The sequence below is a fragment of the Oryzias latipes genome, chromosome 5 (genome assembly GCF_002234675.1).
Source record: "Oryzias latipes chromosome 5, ASM223467v1".
NCBI classification, from domain to species: domain Eukaryota; kingdom Metazoa; phylum Chordata; class Actinopteri; order Beloniformes; family Adrianichthyidae; genus Oryzias; species Oryzias latipes.
Window position 1 is genome coordinate 29,093,732 of NC_019863.2, and position 13,714 is coordinate 29,107,445.

Genomic DNA, 13,714 nt, shown 5'->3' on the forward strand with positions numbered 1-13,714 from the left:
GGTGGGTCCAAGAGAAATACACTTCAAACAGATGCAAAAACCAATGGCAGTATAGAGATTTTTAGCATGTGATGGCTTCATTGGCTCCTCATAAATTAGAGATTGATAGAACTGTGAAAAATATTTTGCCCCCAATATCCCGTAGAGTAAAAAGTCCTCATGGATTGTGACCACAAACTAGAAAACCATCAACGCAAATGATAATTGATGGTTCTTAACTGCTTACCATTTAAATTCCAAACACAAATAGAGACAATCCTTTTTGCTTACAAGAAACTTTAATCATGTGGCCGAGAATGACATTACCCTTCATGGACTGATCAAATCCATGCAAAGGGTATTTCAGAAAAGAGTGAGACTGAGGGTAAGTTGGTTTCAAAAATGTCCAGCTCTGCAGTAAAATTTGACTAGTCAGTGTTTGCTAAATCCGGGGGATCCACATGTGGTAGTCCTGTGTGTCTGTGCACGCATGAACTGAGTTATCCAACAATGAAGCAAATGCAATGTGTTGCTCTTTAAATGGAATTTAGGCCCATTTTTGTACATTCTGTAATTTTGACACATGCAGCATTTGAATGTCAGAGGTTCCCCTGTCCAGGAACTTGGTAATTATACAGATGAGACACAAGACACGCTGTACTGAGTGCAGCATTTAAATGACTTTACCTGAGCTGCACAATAGTTCTGCAGAAAGATGACAGTGATGATGGCTGATTGTTGCAGGAAGACAGATTACCCTACCCCATTAACACTCCATTCTGCTCAGTCAGGGTAAGAGCACAGGCAGAGGAGATGAAATGTAATTTGGGTAATTTTGTTCCCCCTTTCTTTAATGACAATAATTATATGTAGGAAACATCTGCAGATGTCTTGTTCAGTCTTTCTGTATCTGCGTTTGATCTGTATCTTTTTTCCCACATCCTTGCCTTAATCACTCATTGTTTTTCTTTCTTCTTTCTCCTCTAGCTTTCCTTTTATCTTCGCCTTTGTTTCTAAGTTTCTTCTGTTCCAAATTAGCATCTGTGTCCATCAGTTTCTTCCATTCATTCAGATTAAGTCAAGCTCCTTTTTTTTTATTTCTGAAGATTCATACCTAGATGCACTTCTGTTGGCCAGCTCCAAAGCACTTCAGAATTAAAGAAGAATCAAGCATGGATTTAATCTCATCTGACATGCTATGATCACATGCAACAGCTGCAGGAGATTTATTGACCTAAAAGCTGGACAGAGGCAATGAAATGTGTTGTGTGTGTGTGTCCAAAACATCATCTCTTAAGTTTTACAAGCCCGCTTTGAACCAGGAAGTGGTTTTTAATCACATTTGAAGTCAGGGAGCATGAAAAAGTGCTTGTAGCTTTTACTCACCCCAATGGTTTTTCCAGGCGACTGGCTGGTGATCCAACAATTTCCCCGAGAGTGCAGAACACCTGACCCAAGAAGTCCTGGGTAGAAGGAAAGACGGAGCATTGAAGAGAAGAAGGAAAAGAAAGAAGAAGGACATGAACAGTGAGGAAACCAAACAAGGTATGGTTAGACTTGAAAACTAAATCGAGGAATGTTGTACAGCATTTGCAATCACTCAACTCCATGCTTCAGAGCAGTTCAGCTATTGCTGGTTAATTCATGCTCATTCATATTAGCAAGTCAAATGCAAAACTTTGGCGTGTGCATGGAAGATTTGATCATGCAAAACACTCTAAATAGATACATATTATGGTGAAAAATCAGAGGCTTTGACCATTCATTAAATCAAACGTAGCTTTGCTGTCTTGTTTGTTTATGTTTTGTTGGTTTAAAAAATCTCAGTTATTTCTCTTTATATGAATTCAATTTAAAAATAGTAATAATTTATTAGCATTATTAACCACAGCTGTTTGTTTTATATCTAATTACATTTTTGGTAATTTAAGTCTATGTGGTTTTCCCGCCAAAGTGACAGTTTATATACATATAGCTATAGGTTTTATATAGAGCAGTAATGTGTGTAGCTGATTAATCGAGACAAAAGTGCACAAAGAGATGAAGAGATTGACAGCTCTGCTTAGCCAATAGCAGCAAAGAAAAAAGGCCTTTGGACAAAAAGGACAATCAAGAGGCACCATCCTGGATTTTTATACTGTTCTATGCTGCTGATGAATTATTTTGAGCTCTGCTTTTGACTCTGAAATTATGACATGTGGGCATATAAACATTTTGTGTGATCCAGAACTAAACAATTGTATTATGGGTCAATACAAGGGGTGTCTTAATCCCCCAAAAATGTAAAAAAAAAAAAAAAAGTCGACTTTCCTTATCATCATCTTTATTCAGAAAAGCGCTTTAACACATTTAAAAATGGAAAAAGGTGTTGTAAATTAAAAGCTAGACATAATAAAAAAAGTTAAGAACTAATGTAATAAATAAGTAAATAAAAGCATTGCAAGATAATAAAGTAAAAACATAAAACACAACTAAACTTGAAAGCAAAATCTTATATTGGACCAAATGCTTGGCTATAAAATTGAGTCTTGAGTCAAGTTTTAAAAATGGATAGTGAAGACGTGTGTCTAATATTTATCAGCAAAGCGTTCCAAAGCTTTGCAGCACAGATAGAAAAGGCTATCTTTGCTTTTAGATCTCAGTACCTCACGGAGAAAACCCCGTCTAATCTGCTTTTAGTCCTTTTATATATCAGAGCTTAGCTCCAGTGTTAACGTTCTTTCAACTCTTCAACCACTGACCTAATGTAACTCCAGTGAATTCCTAATTCTTTGTGCTGTTATGCAACACTTAATGTTTGCAATGTGTTGCATATCAGTGCAAAGCTGATATGAAAAGCTGTTTTACTCCGCGTCAGAATCAGCTGATTCACATTAATCGCGTTAACACAATTGGCACAATCCCTGATTTGTGTTTGTTTTGTTTTGTTTTTTTCATTGTGGTGCAGAGACAGTGTTTGACTTAAACATACTGCAACTTTACCCTTATTTTGCTTATATATGTAAATGTATAATATAACAATTCTAACATTAGGTTTGAATTTATTTATTCAAATTGCTTTAAAAATAGCTAAGTTTACAAAAGTTTTGCTTAAATAAAAAATGTATTTATATGTTGAAATGAAAAAGTTTAATGATTAGAAAGTGTTTGGCTTGGCTTTTGTCAGTTACATTTTTTTTACCCTTTCATTAATATTTACCAAACAAAAGGGAGATTTAATTGTAACGATAAGTTCACCCAAAGTGAAACTTTCTCAAAAGCTTTTAATTTGTTTACCTAAAGTGTCAAAAACATAAAAATTATCATCCCAAACTCTGTTTTTCTGCTCCCTTTCATATTGCAAGTTCACATGTTTGTTTTTATTTCTCCAATTAAAGGGCAAAAAATTAATCTTCATGCGGCACAAAGTCAAAACATTTTGGCGACCTGCTCAATATGAATCTACATTTCACTTCTCATCCTCCTTCCATCCACAGCCCAACTGTTGGACACAACTGGAGATTTTAGGGAGTCGTAGAGAACAGCAAGCAAATAAGAGAACTTGGAGAAATTTAAGACCCCATGATCTCAAATGGAACCAACAGTGTGAGCCTCCATGGAGAGACTTTTTAGACAAGTTTCAGAATCATATCTTCAGCAGGAAAAATTCCCCCAGCACCACTTTGAATCGATGTGCTCAATTAGATTGATTTCTGGGAGGACACAAAGAATTTCACTTCATCATTATAGGAGGAACCTGGAGTTTTGCAGAAATGCTTTTCAATTTAGATTCTCTGGTCTGCTTTGTACATCCGTTTGGCTCCCTGCTACATGAAACTATTGCAAAAGTTCCATCATTGTGATCCTGTGTCAAAATCTGCTGAGAGACATAAAGGCTGGGCCTTTCCTTCACATTGTGGCCACTGGAGGACAACAGTTTGCAGAGGTGCTCATGCAGTTTTTTTGGCTTTCAGTCGCTTTTTCTTTCATTTGAGGGTTGGCACCAAGTTGTCTCCGACCGATGGCTCATTAATGTGAGACAGCACACATGCAGTATCAGTGTGAGAGAGATGCAGGGACCTACATTGAGTTCTGCAGGCTTCCAGAAAAGTTGGGCGGCAGCAGCAACAACAACAGCAGCAACAACAATAACAGATCACATCATATAAGACACTCAACCAAACATCTAACATTCCTGTTCACAGTGACAGCAGAAGGACAGTGGCACGAGCAAAACCCAGAGCGCAGAACAAGGGATGGACAAAGCAAACCCCAAATCCAAACACATCAAATAATCATTCAGAATGATTATTTTGGACTTAGACTTTGTCTAATGCTTTCTGACACCATAGTTACCTGTCTTAATGAGTTTAAAACGTGATGCATATTGTTATTAAAATGTGTATATATTTTTTCCAGGTAATGGGATGGAAACTAACAATTGAAAGCATTGCACTGTCAAAGTTTCTTCATCATTGAACAGGTACAGATACAAAAGACGACTACGTAAAAGCCATGTCCCACAGCCACTACGTACATTTAGCACATTTTCGAAATTTTGGTCTTTCCTGATACATGCGTGATATACATAATTCATAAGTGTTGCTTACGTTCAGCATTCGTTGATGTGTGCATATGTCCGTTAAGGGTTTTGGCCAATGGGTTTTTTTACGTGAATTCGTTTTTTAGCCGTTTTAAAATTTTGGTCATGGTTGACATTATTGAGGAAGTCCTATACAATTGTGCCTGATTTTTGCAAGATGCATATGCAAATTTGTGGCTTTCCATGACCGCTCCACGTATGTTTAACTGACTGTTTACGCACGTACCACAGATGTATAACTTTTATGTCACGTATACGGCGCACATTTCAAATCGAAATGACTTAATTGACATAGAAAATTTGGGCCAGATTTGGCTTTTGCGTTAAATTACGTGTTCTTTCGTGGTTTTTTCGTAATTCTTCCATGGTTTTCACGTTGTTAATTTGCGATACGTTTGTTAAAATTTCACGTAAAGACCACAACTTTTCTCACTATACGCACATTCATGTATGACCAATTTTTATCCGTGTAATGTGAACAAAATGTATGCAGTGGCTGTGGAACACGGCCTTTAGTAAATTACATCCTGACAGAATAATCAGTATATGTAAATATAAAATCAATAACAATGTATGAATAAAAGAAATGAAAGTTGTGTTTGGATATCGATGTGATTGAGCACTTAAAGGGGTTTGTTTTGTTCCATCTTTAAAAAACAAAAATCAGGCTGCAGGGAGCACCAAAAAAAAAACATGCACAGAACGAAAAAACAAACAAAAATGATAGGTTGTGGATTCAAAAAGTGCTTCCTTCTGGCGGTATTTTAAGGCGGTCTGTCTGAATTCTGGAGACTGGTAGTTCTCTAGGTTTAAAGAAAATACAAATTTGAACACTTACATGTTTGGACAGGTCTGGGCTCTTGGAGTCAACGTCATACCTGAAGGATAAAAATACAAGAAATGCTTTTCTTTTATAAAAAAAAAAAAAAGTATTAGCCTTGAAACAAAACATGATGAAAGACGAGTGCTTCCGATCTGCAATAACTGTTCTTATATAATTCTCTAATTAATTTGGTTCTTTCTTTACAAATATAAAGCCGTGCTGCTCCAAACAGCCACAAGAAAATGAAATAAATCCAGTTTCTCTTTACCTAAACAAGAATCATGGGTAAAAGACAAGCAAATCAAAGAAGACACTTAAATTTAGAAGATATTTTAAGTGCTGATTTATAATCACGTGCACGAGACGGTGGTGTTGTGTGAACAAAAAAGGGACAAATGTCATTAAATGTGTAAATTTATCGGAGGAAGATGAAAAGCCGCTGGATCTAAGTGTCTTTTTAGATGTCAGCACTTGTGGTGCTGAGTAACTGAGACGGGTTCAGCGAGTCCTTTTTTCTCCCAGGTTGACCTGACCTGATTTGCATTTGAAAATAAAGCAATGAAAGCAAATCAAATGGAGCGCACGCCGTCTATCGAGATTAAACAACAGAGGAAATAATGCTCTCTGCCTTCTCCATTATTAATCAGGCGGGCAAAAGCTGATCGTCTGTTTCTGCTTTTGATGGACAGCACCATTGAAAAGGTTTGTTTCTTATCAGCTGTATAGAAAAAGATCAAATGAAACAAGCTTGGGGTGTTGGGAGTGTGTGATAGAGGTCTGGAGGAAGTTGAGGTTGTTTTTTCCTTGAGGTCCATCAAGGTAAACCTTAAATAAGTCATTCAATTCAAACAATTTGTTGCATTGAATCGGCTCACCACCAAGTCTTTGTTGTAAACCATTAAGTTGCAACCAAGTACCTCCTGTGATCAACCCTTGATGAATTAATAATCAGGAGGTGTGCAGACTTCGATAAACTGCTTTGTCTCTCTGCTGCTCTAAAGACGTTGTGTTCGGATGACTCCAATGTTATGCATGATTCCAGAACAGCGAAAGTTTTCCACATTAATTTAAAAAGGGAAAACGAAATTACCGATCATTTCATGTTATGCTGTGAAGATTTTAATACATCCCAGAGTCCACAAATGGCAGATGATCAATTTCACTGCAGTATGATAGTAAAAAAATAAAAATAAAAAAGTATCAACATTTCCAAAAAATAAACCTGAAAAATTATTTCATGCTTTAAGATCCACTCTGATCATCTTTTGATCAGTGGTGTTTTCATTAAAATTATGCTTTTTTAGGCAAAATGAAAAGAAAAAACTGTCATTTTTAGGACATAGTTTCTGTAGAGCAGCAGTAGTTCATTAGAAATTTACCTTAGAGTTTACCTCAGAGCTTGTGGCCCCTCCATAGTTTCCATTTCACAACTAATCTCTTTATCAAACAGCATTTTTTTCATCTGCTCCTGATTCACAACGATTTGAACAAAGAAATATTCAGAAATGAAAATGAAATAAGCTTAATTTCCTTAATAGATATTTTCTATCATCTATAAAAATACAACACGAACATGTTGAAAACCACACAATTTTCATCAGAGTAGTTGTTTAAAAATACGAATGACTTTCAATATGTACATTAAAGTAATAAAATAATAATAGTTGTGTGCTCTTTGGTTGTTGATGTCTGAGCTCCATGATGATTGTAATAAATGCCCGGGTATTTAATTATTTATATATTATGATGTGATCATGACATGCTGACGATTGATAAAACTTCATGCAGACATTGATAATGCGATAAAAATATATTGTGCATGTGTTTTTTTTGTTTTTTTTATGTTTTTTTTTGTCATGGTTGAATGGGTATAAAGGCTTAAATAAGCTGTAGCTTCTGCCCATGTCCATTTTTTAACATCTTTATTCTGTCAAATGGAGACTCTTTTAAATGACTGAATGACTATCATTACCAGCAAGTGCATAAATGTATTTGTTGTTTTTATATGTTTGAAATTAATAAACTAAACTAAAAACTGCTGAAAATGAAAATAGTCAGAATGTATACTTAACTTGAAGTTATTTACCAAAAGTAAATCAAAAATAAAGTCTACATTTTCGAAGTGAAAAATTGAATAATCTTTGAATAGTTGCTGGTGTTTTAGCTTTTTAAGAGATAAATGTTTTTAAAAGGATTTGAATATTTTGTTCAAATTGTTCCTTAAATCTCAGAAACTCCCACTTAGACATCAAAACTCCAGCTTTTTTATCGTTTTAGTAGCAGAAGTGCCACCACCATCTCTTGCCCTTAAAGTTAAGCCATTATTTATTTATATAAGAAATATAATGCGTTACTGTTTTATAATCAGCAAGAAAAAACCTATTTGAGGACTAGCGCTCTGTTCTCACACGTGGAGAAAAATCCCCCTGGCACAGATGCATGCAGGTGGTTTCTAAACAGGTAGACGTATCGCGTGAGTCCATTCGTATAATTAGCACAGATAAGAAGAAGATTGACATGAAAACAGAAGGAAGACGTAAACCTGATGTGAAATCACTCACAAGTCAAAGCGAAGGTTTTGCTTTTCCTCGAAAAAGTAGTCCAAGATGTACTTTCTGACAAAGTCTGGGTTCAGGGTGTTGTCTATCACCTCTGTTCGGCCAAACTGCGCAGAAAAAGAGACAAATGGAGGTCAGAAGAGGGAAAAAAACAGTATCGAATGGACAATATTTACACAGCACAGTGCATCATCTGAAAATTATTGACAAGAAACCATTTGAAAATAAAAACCTGCACAAACGATAAAAAAGATGAAGAAAAAAGAACCATCGAAGTACTGGCAGACTGCAGAAGACTTGGCATAATGTTACATATGATATAACTCAATAAAATATATAATACTATAAATGCAATATGAATAATTATAATATTAACCCCATTGGCACCTGTTGATGCAAATATGCATCAAACTTAACTTAGCATCCAAATGAGGCAGAAATAAAAATAAAATTGTGGTTGGAAAAAATTCAGGGATTAACGGGTTACAGGGATTATTCTAACAAATGCATGTTTAGTTATATAAATAAAATGCATAAATAAAAACATGGCTCAATAAAATGAGTAAATGAAAGCAAATAGTATTGGAACAAGTATTTTTTTTTAAATTGGAGGTTAGAAAAGGAAGTCTTAAACCTTTTGAACAACTTTAAGGGCAGCAGCAGCAGAATTTGAACCTTAATTTTTATTCTTTATTTTACCCTTGGGGTTTAAATAACCGGTTCCAAGACACAATTGTTTTAATTAACATATACCTGATTAACTGCCCTGCTTTTACATGGCGTTGTGGGGAGGAAGCCAAGACCGTTTGCTGGTTCCTTGATCCTCACCCGTCTCTCACGTTAATTACAGCAGGAAAACCCACTCGTCAACCCCACAGAGGGAACCAGATAAAATAAGAGATGAGAGAACTGTGTGGGCAGAGAAACACCTAAAGATTTAACGCTCAGGCAGGAAAAAAAAGCCAAGTCAGAAACTGGTTCAGAAGGCATGAAGAGTAGACGAGAGGGGAAAAAAGGTAGCTTGGACGGGAATCGCGTGGGTGAATGGGAGTTAGAGGGAGGAAAAGAGAGTGTGAAGAGCAGTAATTAAAGCTTTCCAATTAGAGGAATTCTCACACAAAACTGCAAATGCAGGGAAATAGTCCAGAAAAATGTTGACAGAAATCCAGAAATATCCAAACTATGAAAAACATTTTATAAATCATTTTCTGGTTTACAGATTCAACCTAATTGAAGCAAAGGAAGACATTGTATGCAATTAAGCAGATGTAAATGCTGTGGGGCATCTTAATTTGTTGCTTTGTTTGTTTGTTTAACTTGTTTGTTGTTTAATTTGTTGTTTTGAAGTTATTTTGCACATTACACAGAAAAAAAGATATAATAAATCACAGACACAATATTTATGTGTAACTCTGTTTTTTCACATTAGTCATTATCTTGAAAAATGCCTAAAAATAAAGTTTAGTTTATGATGTGGTTGGATTTAATGGGAGGTTTGGTCTGGAGCCACTGATGTCCAATCTTTGGTCTTTTCAAATAGATCTACTTTAGCTTTAGCCAAAATAGGAATAAAATGTAGTTTTGATGCTTAAGTAGAAAAAGTTGTACACAAATACCGCATTAAAAAAAAAGTTAGGAGTTTTTTCTTGGGAATCTACAAGCATTTTTCCACGACTTTTTCCATTAAGTTTTCTCTAAAAGTCCCCCTGTTATAAAAATGGTGTTTTCTTCATGTGGCAGTTCTCTGATGATGGACTGCGACGGGGTTCTTCTTAGCAGTGAAGAAATAAATCACTCGAAAATAAGATCACCAAGCCAGCAGACTACAAAGAGCAAACAATGGGACTTTATTGTTCCCACAAAAAAATCAAACAAAGAATACAACAGTTTCTGGGAGAGCCTGTTGCCACCACTACAACCAAGACAGCTCTCTCCTAATGGGAAAAAAGTTCACTCCTTATAAAGGCTAAGCCCCTCCTAAGGCCAGTTAACCACACACTTCTTTAAAAGAAACATCTATAAAGGAAATTAAGCTCAGAAATGCATTTTGAGTATTTCTTTATTCAAATTGTTGCAAATTGAAAAAGATCGTATTTGTGGCGTAGAAAATATGATGGGCGGGCCACAAGCTTCCTGCTGCAACACTTGCAGACAAATGAATTGGTTAGTTCAAAAAGGGGCCCAAGTTCAAGAGGTTTATTTTTCCAGGAAATGATTTTAATTGCATAGCTTAAAGGGAGGCTACACTTAATGAATAATACTTTACCCACCAGTTCATAGCTTACAAATGCTATAATATGAAGCAACTCACTTTTATAATTTCAGAGTACTAGCAAACTAAAGTCTCTGGACTTATTGGACATATTGGATAACTAGTGCTGTCATCCATGGGATAAAGCTAAACCCATCCAAGAGAGGCTCAAGTCCAGGATATTTGCACTTTATGCATTTTAAATGTCAAGCATGGTCAATACATTACAACGGACTTGGGACTTTTTTTGCACATAATCAGATAGCTTTTCCCTTGAAGACCATAAAACATATAATATTTCTATTTTGAAAAATTGTGGACTTGGGCCCCTTTTGAACTAACCGATTCAAATGATCCATGTACGTCTTTGTTTTCCCCATCTGAGCTGGCATCTGGCTCTTCTCGCCATTTTGTTGCACCCGTAACGTTGGGTTGGGGGTGTGAGCGGCTATAAGCTGGCAGGACTGTGTGAACAGGGAGCTCTCAGCAATGGGGAGGGGAAGGGAGGAGTTGCTCTGTGCCAAAAGTCCCGCCCACAACTGAAAGGGAAATTTCTAATGAACTACTGCTGCTCTGCAGAAACAATGTCCAAGAAAATGACACAGGTTTTAAAATTTTGTCTAAAAACAGCATAATCATTCTTAAAAAAAAAAATTGAAAATGTCTCAAAAGATCATCTGAGTGGACTTCGCCCCTCAAGGAGGAATTGACACAGTTCTTGCTCTTGTGGAACCTTTAGATTTGATTAGTCTTCAAAACTGGTTCACTTGACTTGTCCGTGATTTTCTGGACTGTTGTTTTGTTTGCCTTCCAAACACATCTTTAGTTTGTATTGCAGTTAGGAAGACACTTTATTGAAAAATAAGGAGGAATCTTTAAACTCAAGTAGGAAAACTGAAATAAATTGTGTCTTTGTATTTCCTTTACTACTTTTTGACATCTTTTATTTCAGTTTTCTAATTAAAATTCAGAGATCAAAGCATAAGGGACCAGTACATTAGGAATATTTATAAGAAATCTTTGCAGATTAATTATAAACTCAAAATTAAGTTTGAATAAAGTTTACTCCAGGGCTCACTAACTGATTATCTCCATGTTACAGCAGCAAGTGAGGAAGAGAAGGGAAATGAAACTGGAACCACCCAGTTTCACAGAGAGCCAGAGGTAGTGATGAGGCTGTGAGCACAGTGAAGTGAAGGCAAAGATGAACTATGTAATGTGATTTCCCCACTGGTTAGAAAGTACTATTCTGCAGAGTTCATTGGATGCTGCAGGCCTGCAGGGATCGGCTAATGAAAATCTGGCATGAGTCCCTAACCTATCGACACATATGCATGGAGTCTCCAAAAGTTGTGGTAAACAGAACTTTTCAGACAACAGATACAGCTGCTCTTAATATGCTGCAGTGTGAGGGTGTCATTTGAACACAGAGTGAAAACAAGCATTCATGAATGTTCTGGAGAGCAATTCCAGGATCTGAGGATAATCCTGTGCTGTCTTTGTTGTTTTTCTCGCCCAAACCAGACCAGCATTTCATTATCTTCCTCCCTGGGGCACACACAAACCTAGGCTGGGGATTTGTGCCCTCCAAATGTCTTGTTGTTCTATGGCCAACAAGCGTTTTTACTCTCCTTGCAGCATGTTTGCTCCCCAGTACCACGTGTTGATATAATGAGCTTGGTGGCATCTTATGTTTTCACAGACAGAGGTAAATGATGCCACTGTGAATTAGTCTACTGGCAAAACTTTGGACTGCAATAGAAACCACTGGGGTGTGTTTACAAGTAGGCAAAGATAAGCCCTCAGAAACACAAACACCATTGAACAACTCCCCAGGAGTGGTGAAGTTAAGAGTATTTTGCAGGGGTGTTGGACTCCAAATAGATGACTTTTTAATGTTCATTCCTTTTTAATGAGGGGATGACAGGATGCGAGCTGGCTGCTCCGATTATTATGGGAAACTCAGTTCTGGTATAAAATAGTTTATCCTTGAGTTAACTTTAATGTCTTGAAATAATATACCACACTGTAGAAAGAATACCAATGAATTAAAATCTATTCAATAATAGTGATGCAAAATGTTTGACTTTTGGATGTCCACCTTGAAATGTTTGATAGACCATACAGACGGCAAATGCTTTTTTATTCACTGAGAGTCAAAACAATGCAGAATTCACAGGATTCTGTACTTTAAAGGCTGATCTAGAAGACATATTTCTGCTTATCTGAGTAGCTTCTTCAGTTCAAACTGCTGATGGGGACTTCAGTTTACAAAGGCATAAAAATAAGTAAATAATTGAGATCATCAGAAAGATCATCAGAAAACTGCGTGATGTCCTGTTTCTCTTGTTGGTGGTTTATGGCGTAAATGGTAAACGGCGTATACTTTGTACAATGCTTTACTACGTTGCTTTTAAGGGCTATAGTGCTTACAGTCCTGTTCTCTCATACACATTCACACACTGATGGTGGCTCAGCTGCTGAACACTGGTGCCAACCTGTAACCACCAGGTGCAATGTGGGGTTCAGCATCTTGCCCAAGGACACTTCCAGGACCATGCCAGGAAAGAAATCAAGCAACAGAGAAACAACGTTGTCCTGAATGTGTCAGACAAGTCTGAGAAACCCAGAACCTTTAACACACATGACATCCCTGTTCATTTCAGACCCAGCTACACTGAGACAAAACTGGTCAAACCCAAAGACCAGTTCTGCTTCAACTACGCAGCTGTAAAGACCTTAAATGCGTCAGAGCATGTATAGACTACAAAACATGTTGGCCATGTTTGCCAGTCCGTTTGCACCATTAGTTATTCTATCTAAAAATACTTTTTACTGTAAAAGGCTGTTATCTCTGACACTGATTGACTTTAAACCATTAGCTAATAGTTTATGCTTTAGCTGTGCGTCCTCTCACAGGAGGTATTCTATTCTCACTGAGCAGACCAAATTACACAAATACTGTGAGCAAATGTTGGTGTTACATTTACAGTAGTGTGTTTAACAGAAAAACAAACTGGGATTTAGCTGTTAAATATCTCTTCCCCATCACTTCTCAAATACAAACATCAAAAAACAATGTGTGAATCATGCTTCCAGAGATCTCCATTCTAAATACTCCATTGGTTACAGAGCCCTCCTCAAAAATGGATGGGATTTTGAACTTGAACAGTATGTCTCAAAGAATTCATTTATTTATTTGTTCAAAGTGTTTTTAATCAGTCTGACACTGTTCTTCATTTAGTCCCCTTTAAATGAGGCGTATAAACCAGGATCCATCGCAGGAATGAGGTGGATCTATTACATCACTGGTGGAATTGTGTAGGATGTGTCAATCAATGGATTTATAAAGAACTCTACTCCAAACCTGTGAGGATTGTGCACTTGGATTTGGTTTTGTCTGTTACATTTCTTGATCCTCTTCTGTTTTGAGTTTTTAGTCACATCAAGTCAATGTTGACTCTTAGCAAAAAGCATTAAGACTACTAAAGGTTTACTTCGTCTGTACTAAAAGTGAGGTA

The 13,714-nt window shown here is 36.6% G+C and overlaps 1 protein-coding gene across 2 annotated transcripts in view; it reads right to left on the minus strand.

The window, feature by feature from the left end:
• The window catches only part of LOC101170754 (copine-8), a 314,618-nt gene that overhangs the window by 259,371 nt on the left and 41,533 nt on the right, over positions 1-13,714 (minus strand). Inside the window, exons 5-8 of one of the 2 annotated variants that reach the window (XM_020703540.1) lie at positions 7,946-8,049; positions 5,400-5,439; positions 4,043-4,057; positions 1,366-1,442 (exon numbers count right to left, since the gene is read on the minus strand). In XM_020703540.1, coding sequence (XP_020559199.1) covers positions 1,366-1,442; positions 4,043-4,057; positions 5,400-5,439; positions 7,946-8,049 — 236 coding nt within the window. The remainder of the gene's footprint in view (positions 1-1,365; positions 1,443-4,042; positions 4,058-5,399; positions 5,440-7,945; positions 8,050-13,714) is intronic. The other variant, XM_011475541.2, reaches the window with a different exon arrangement.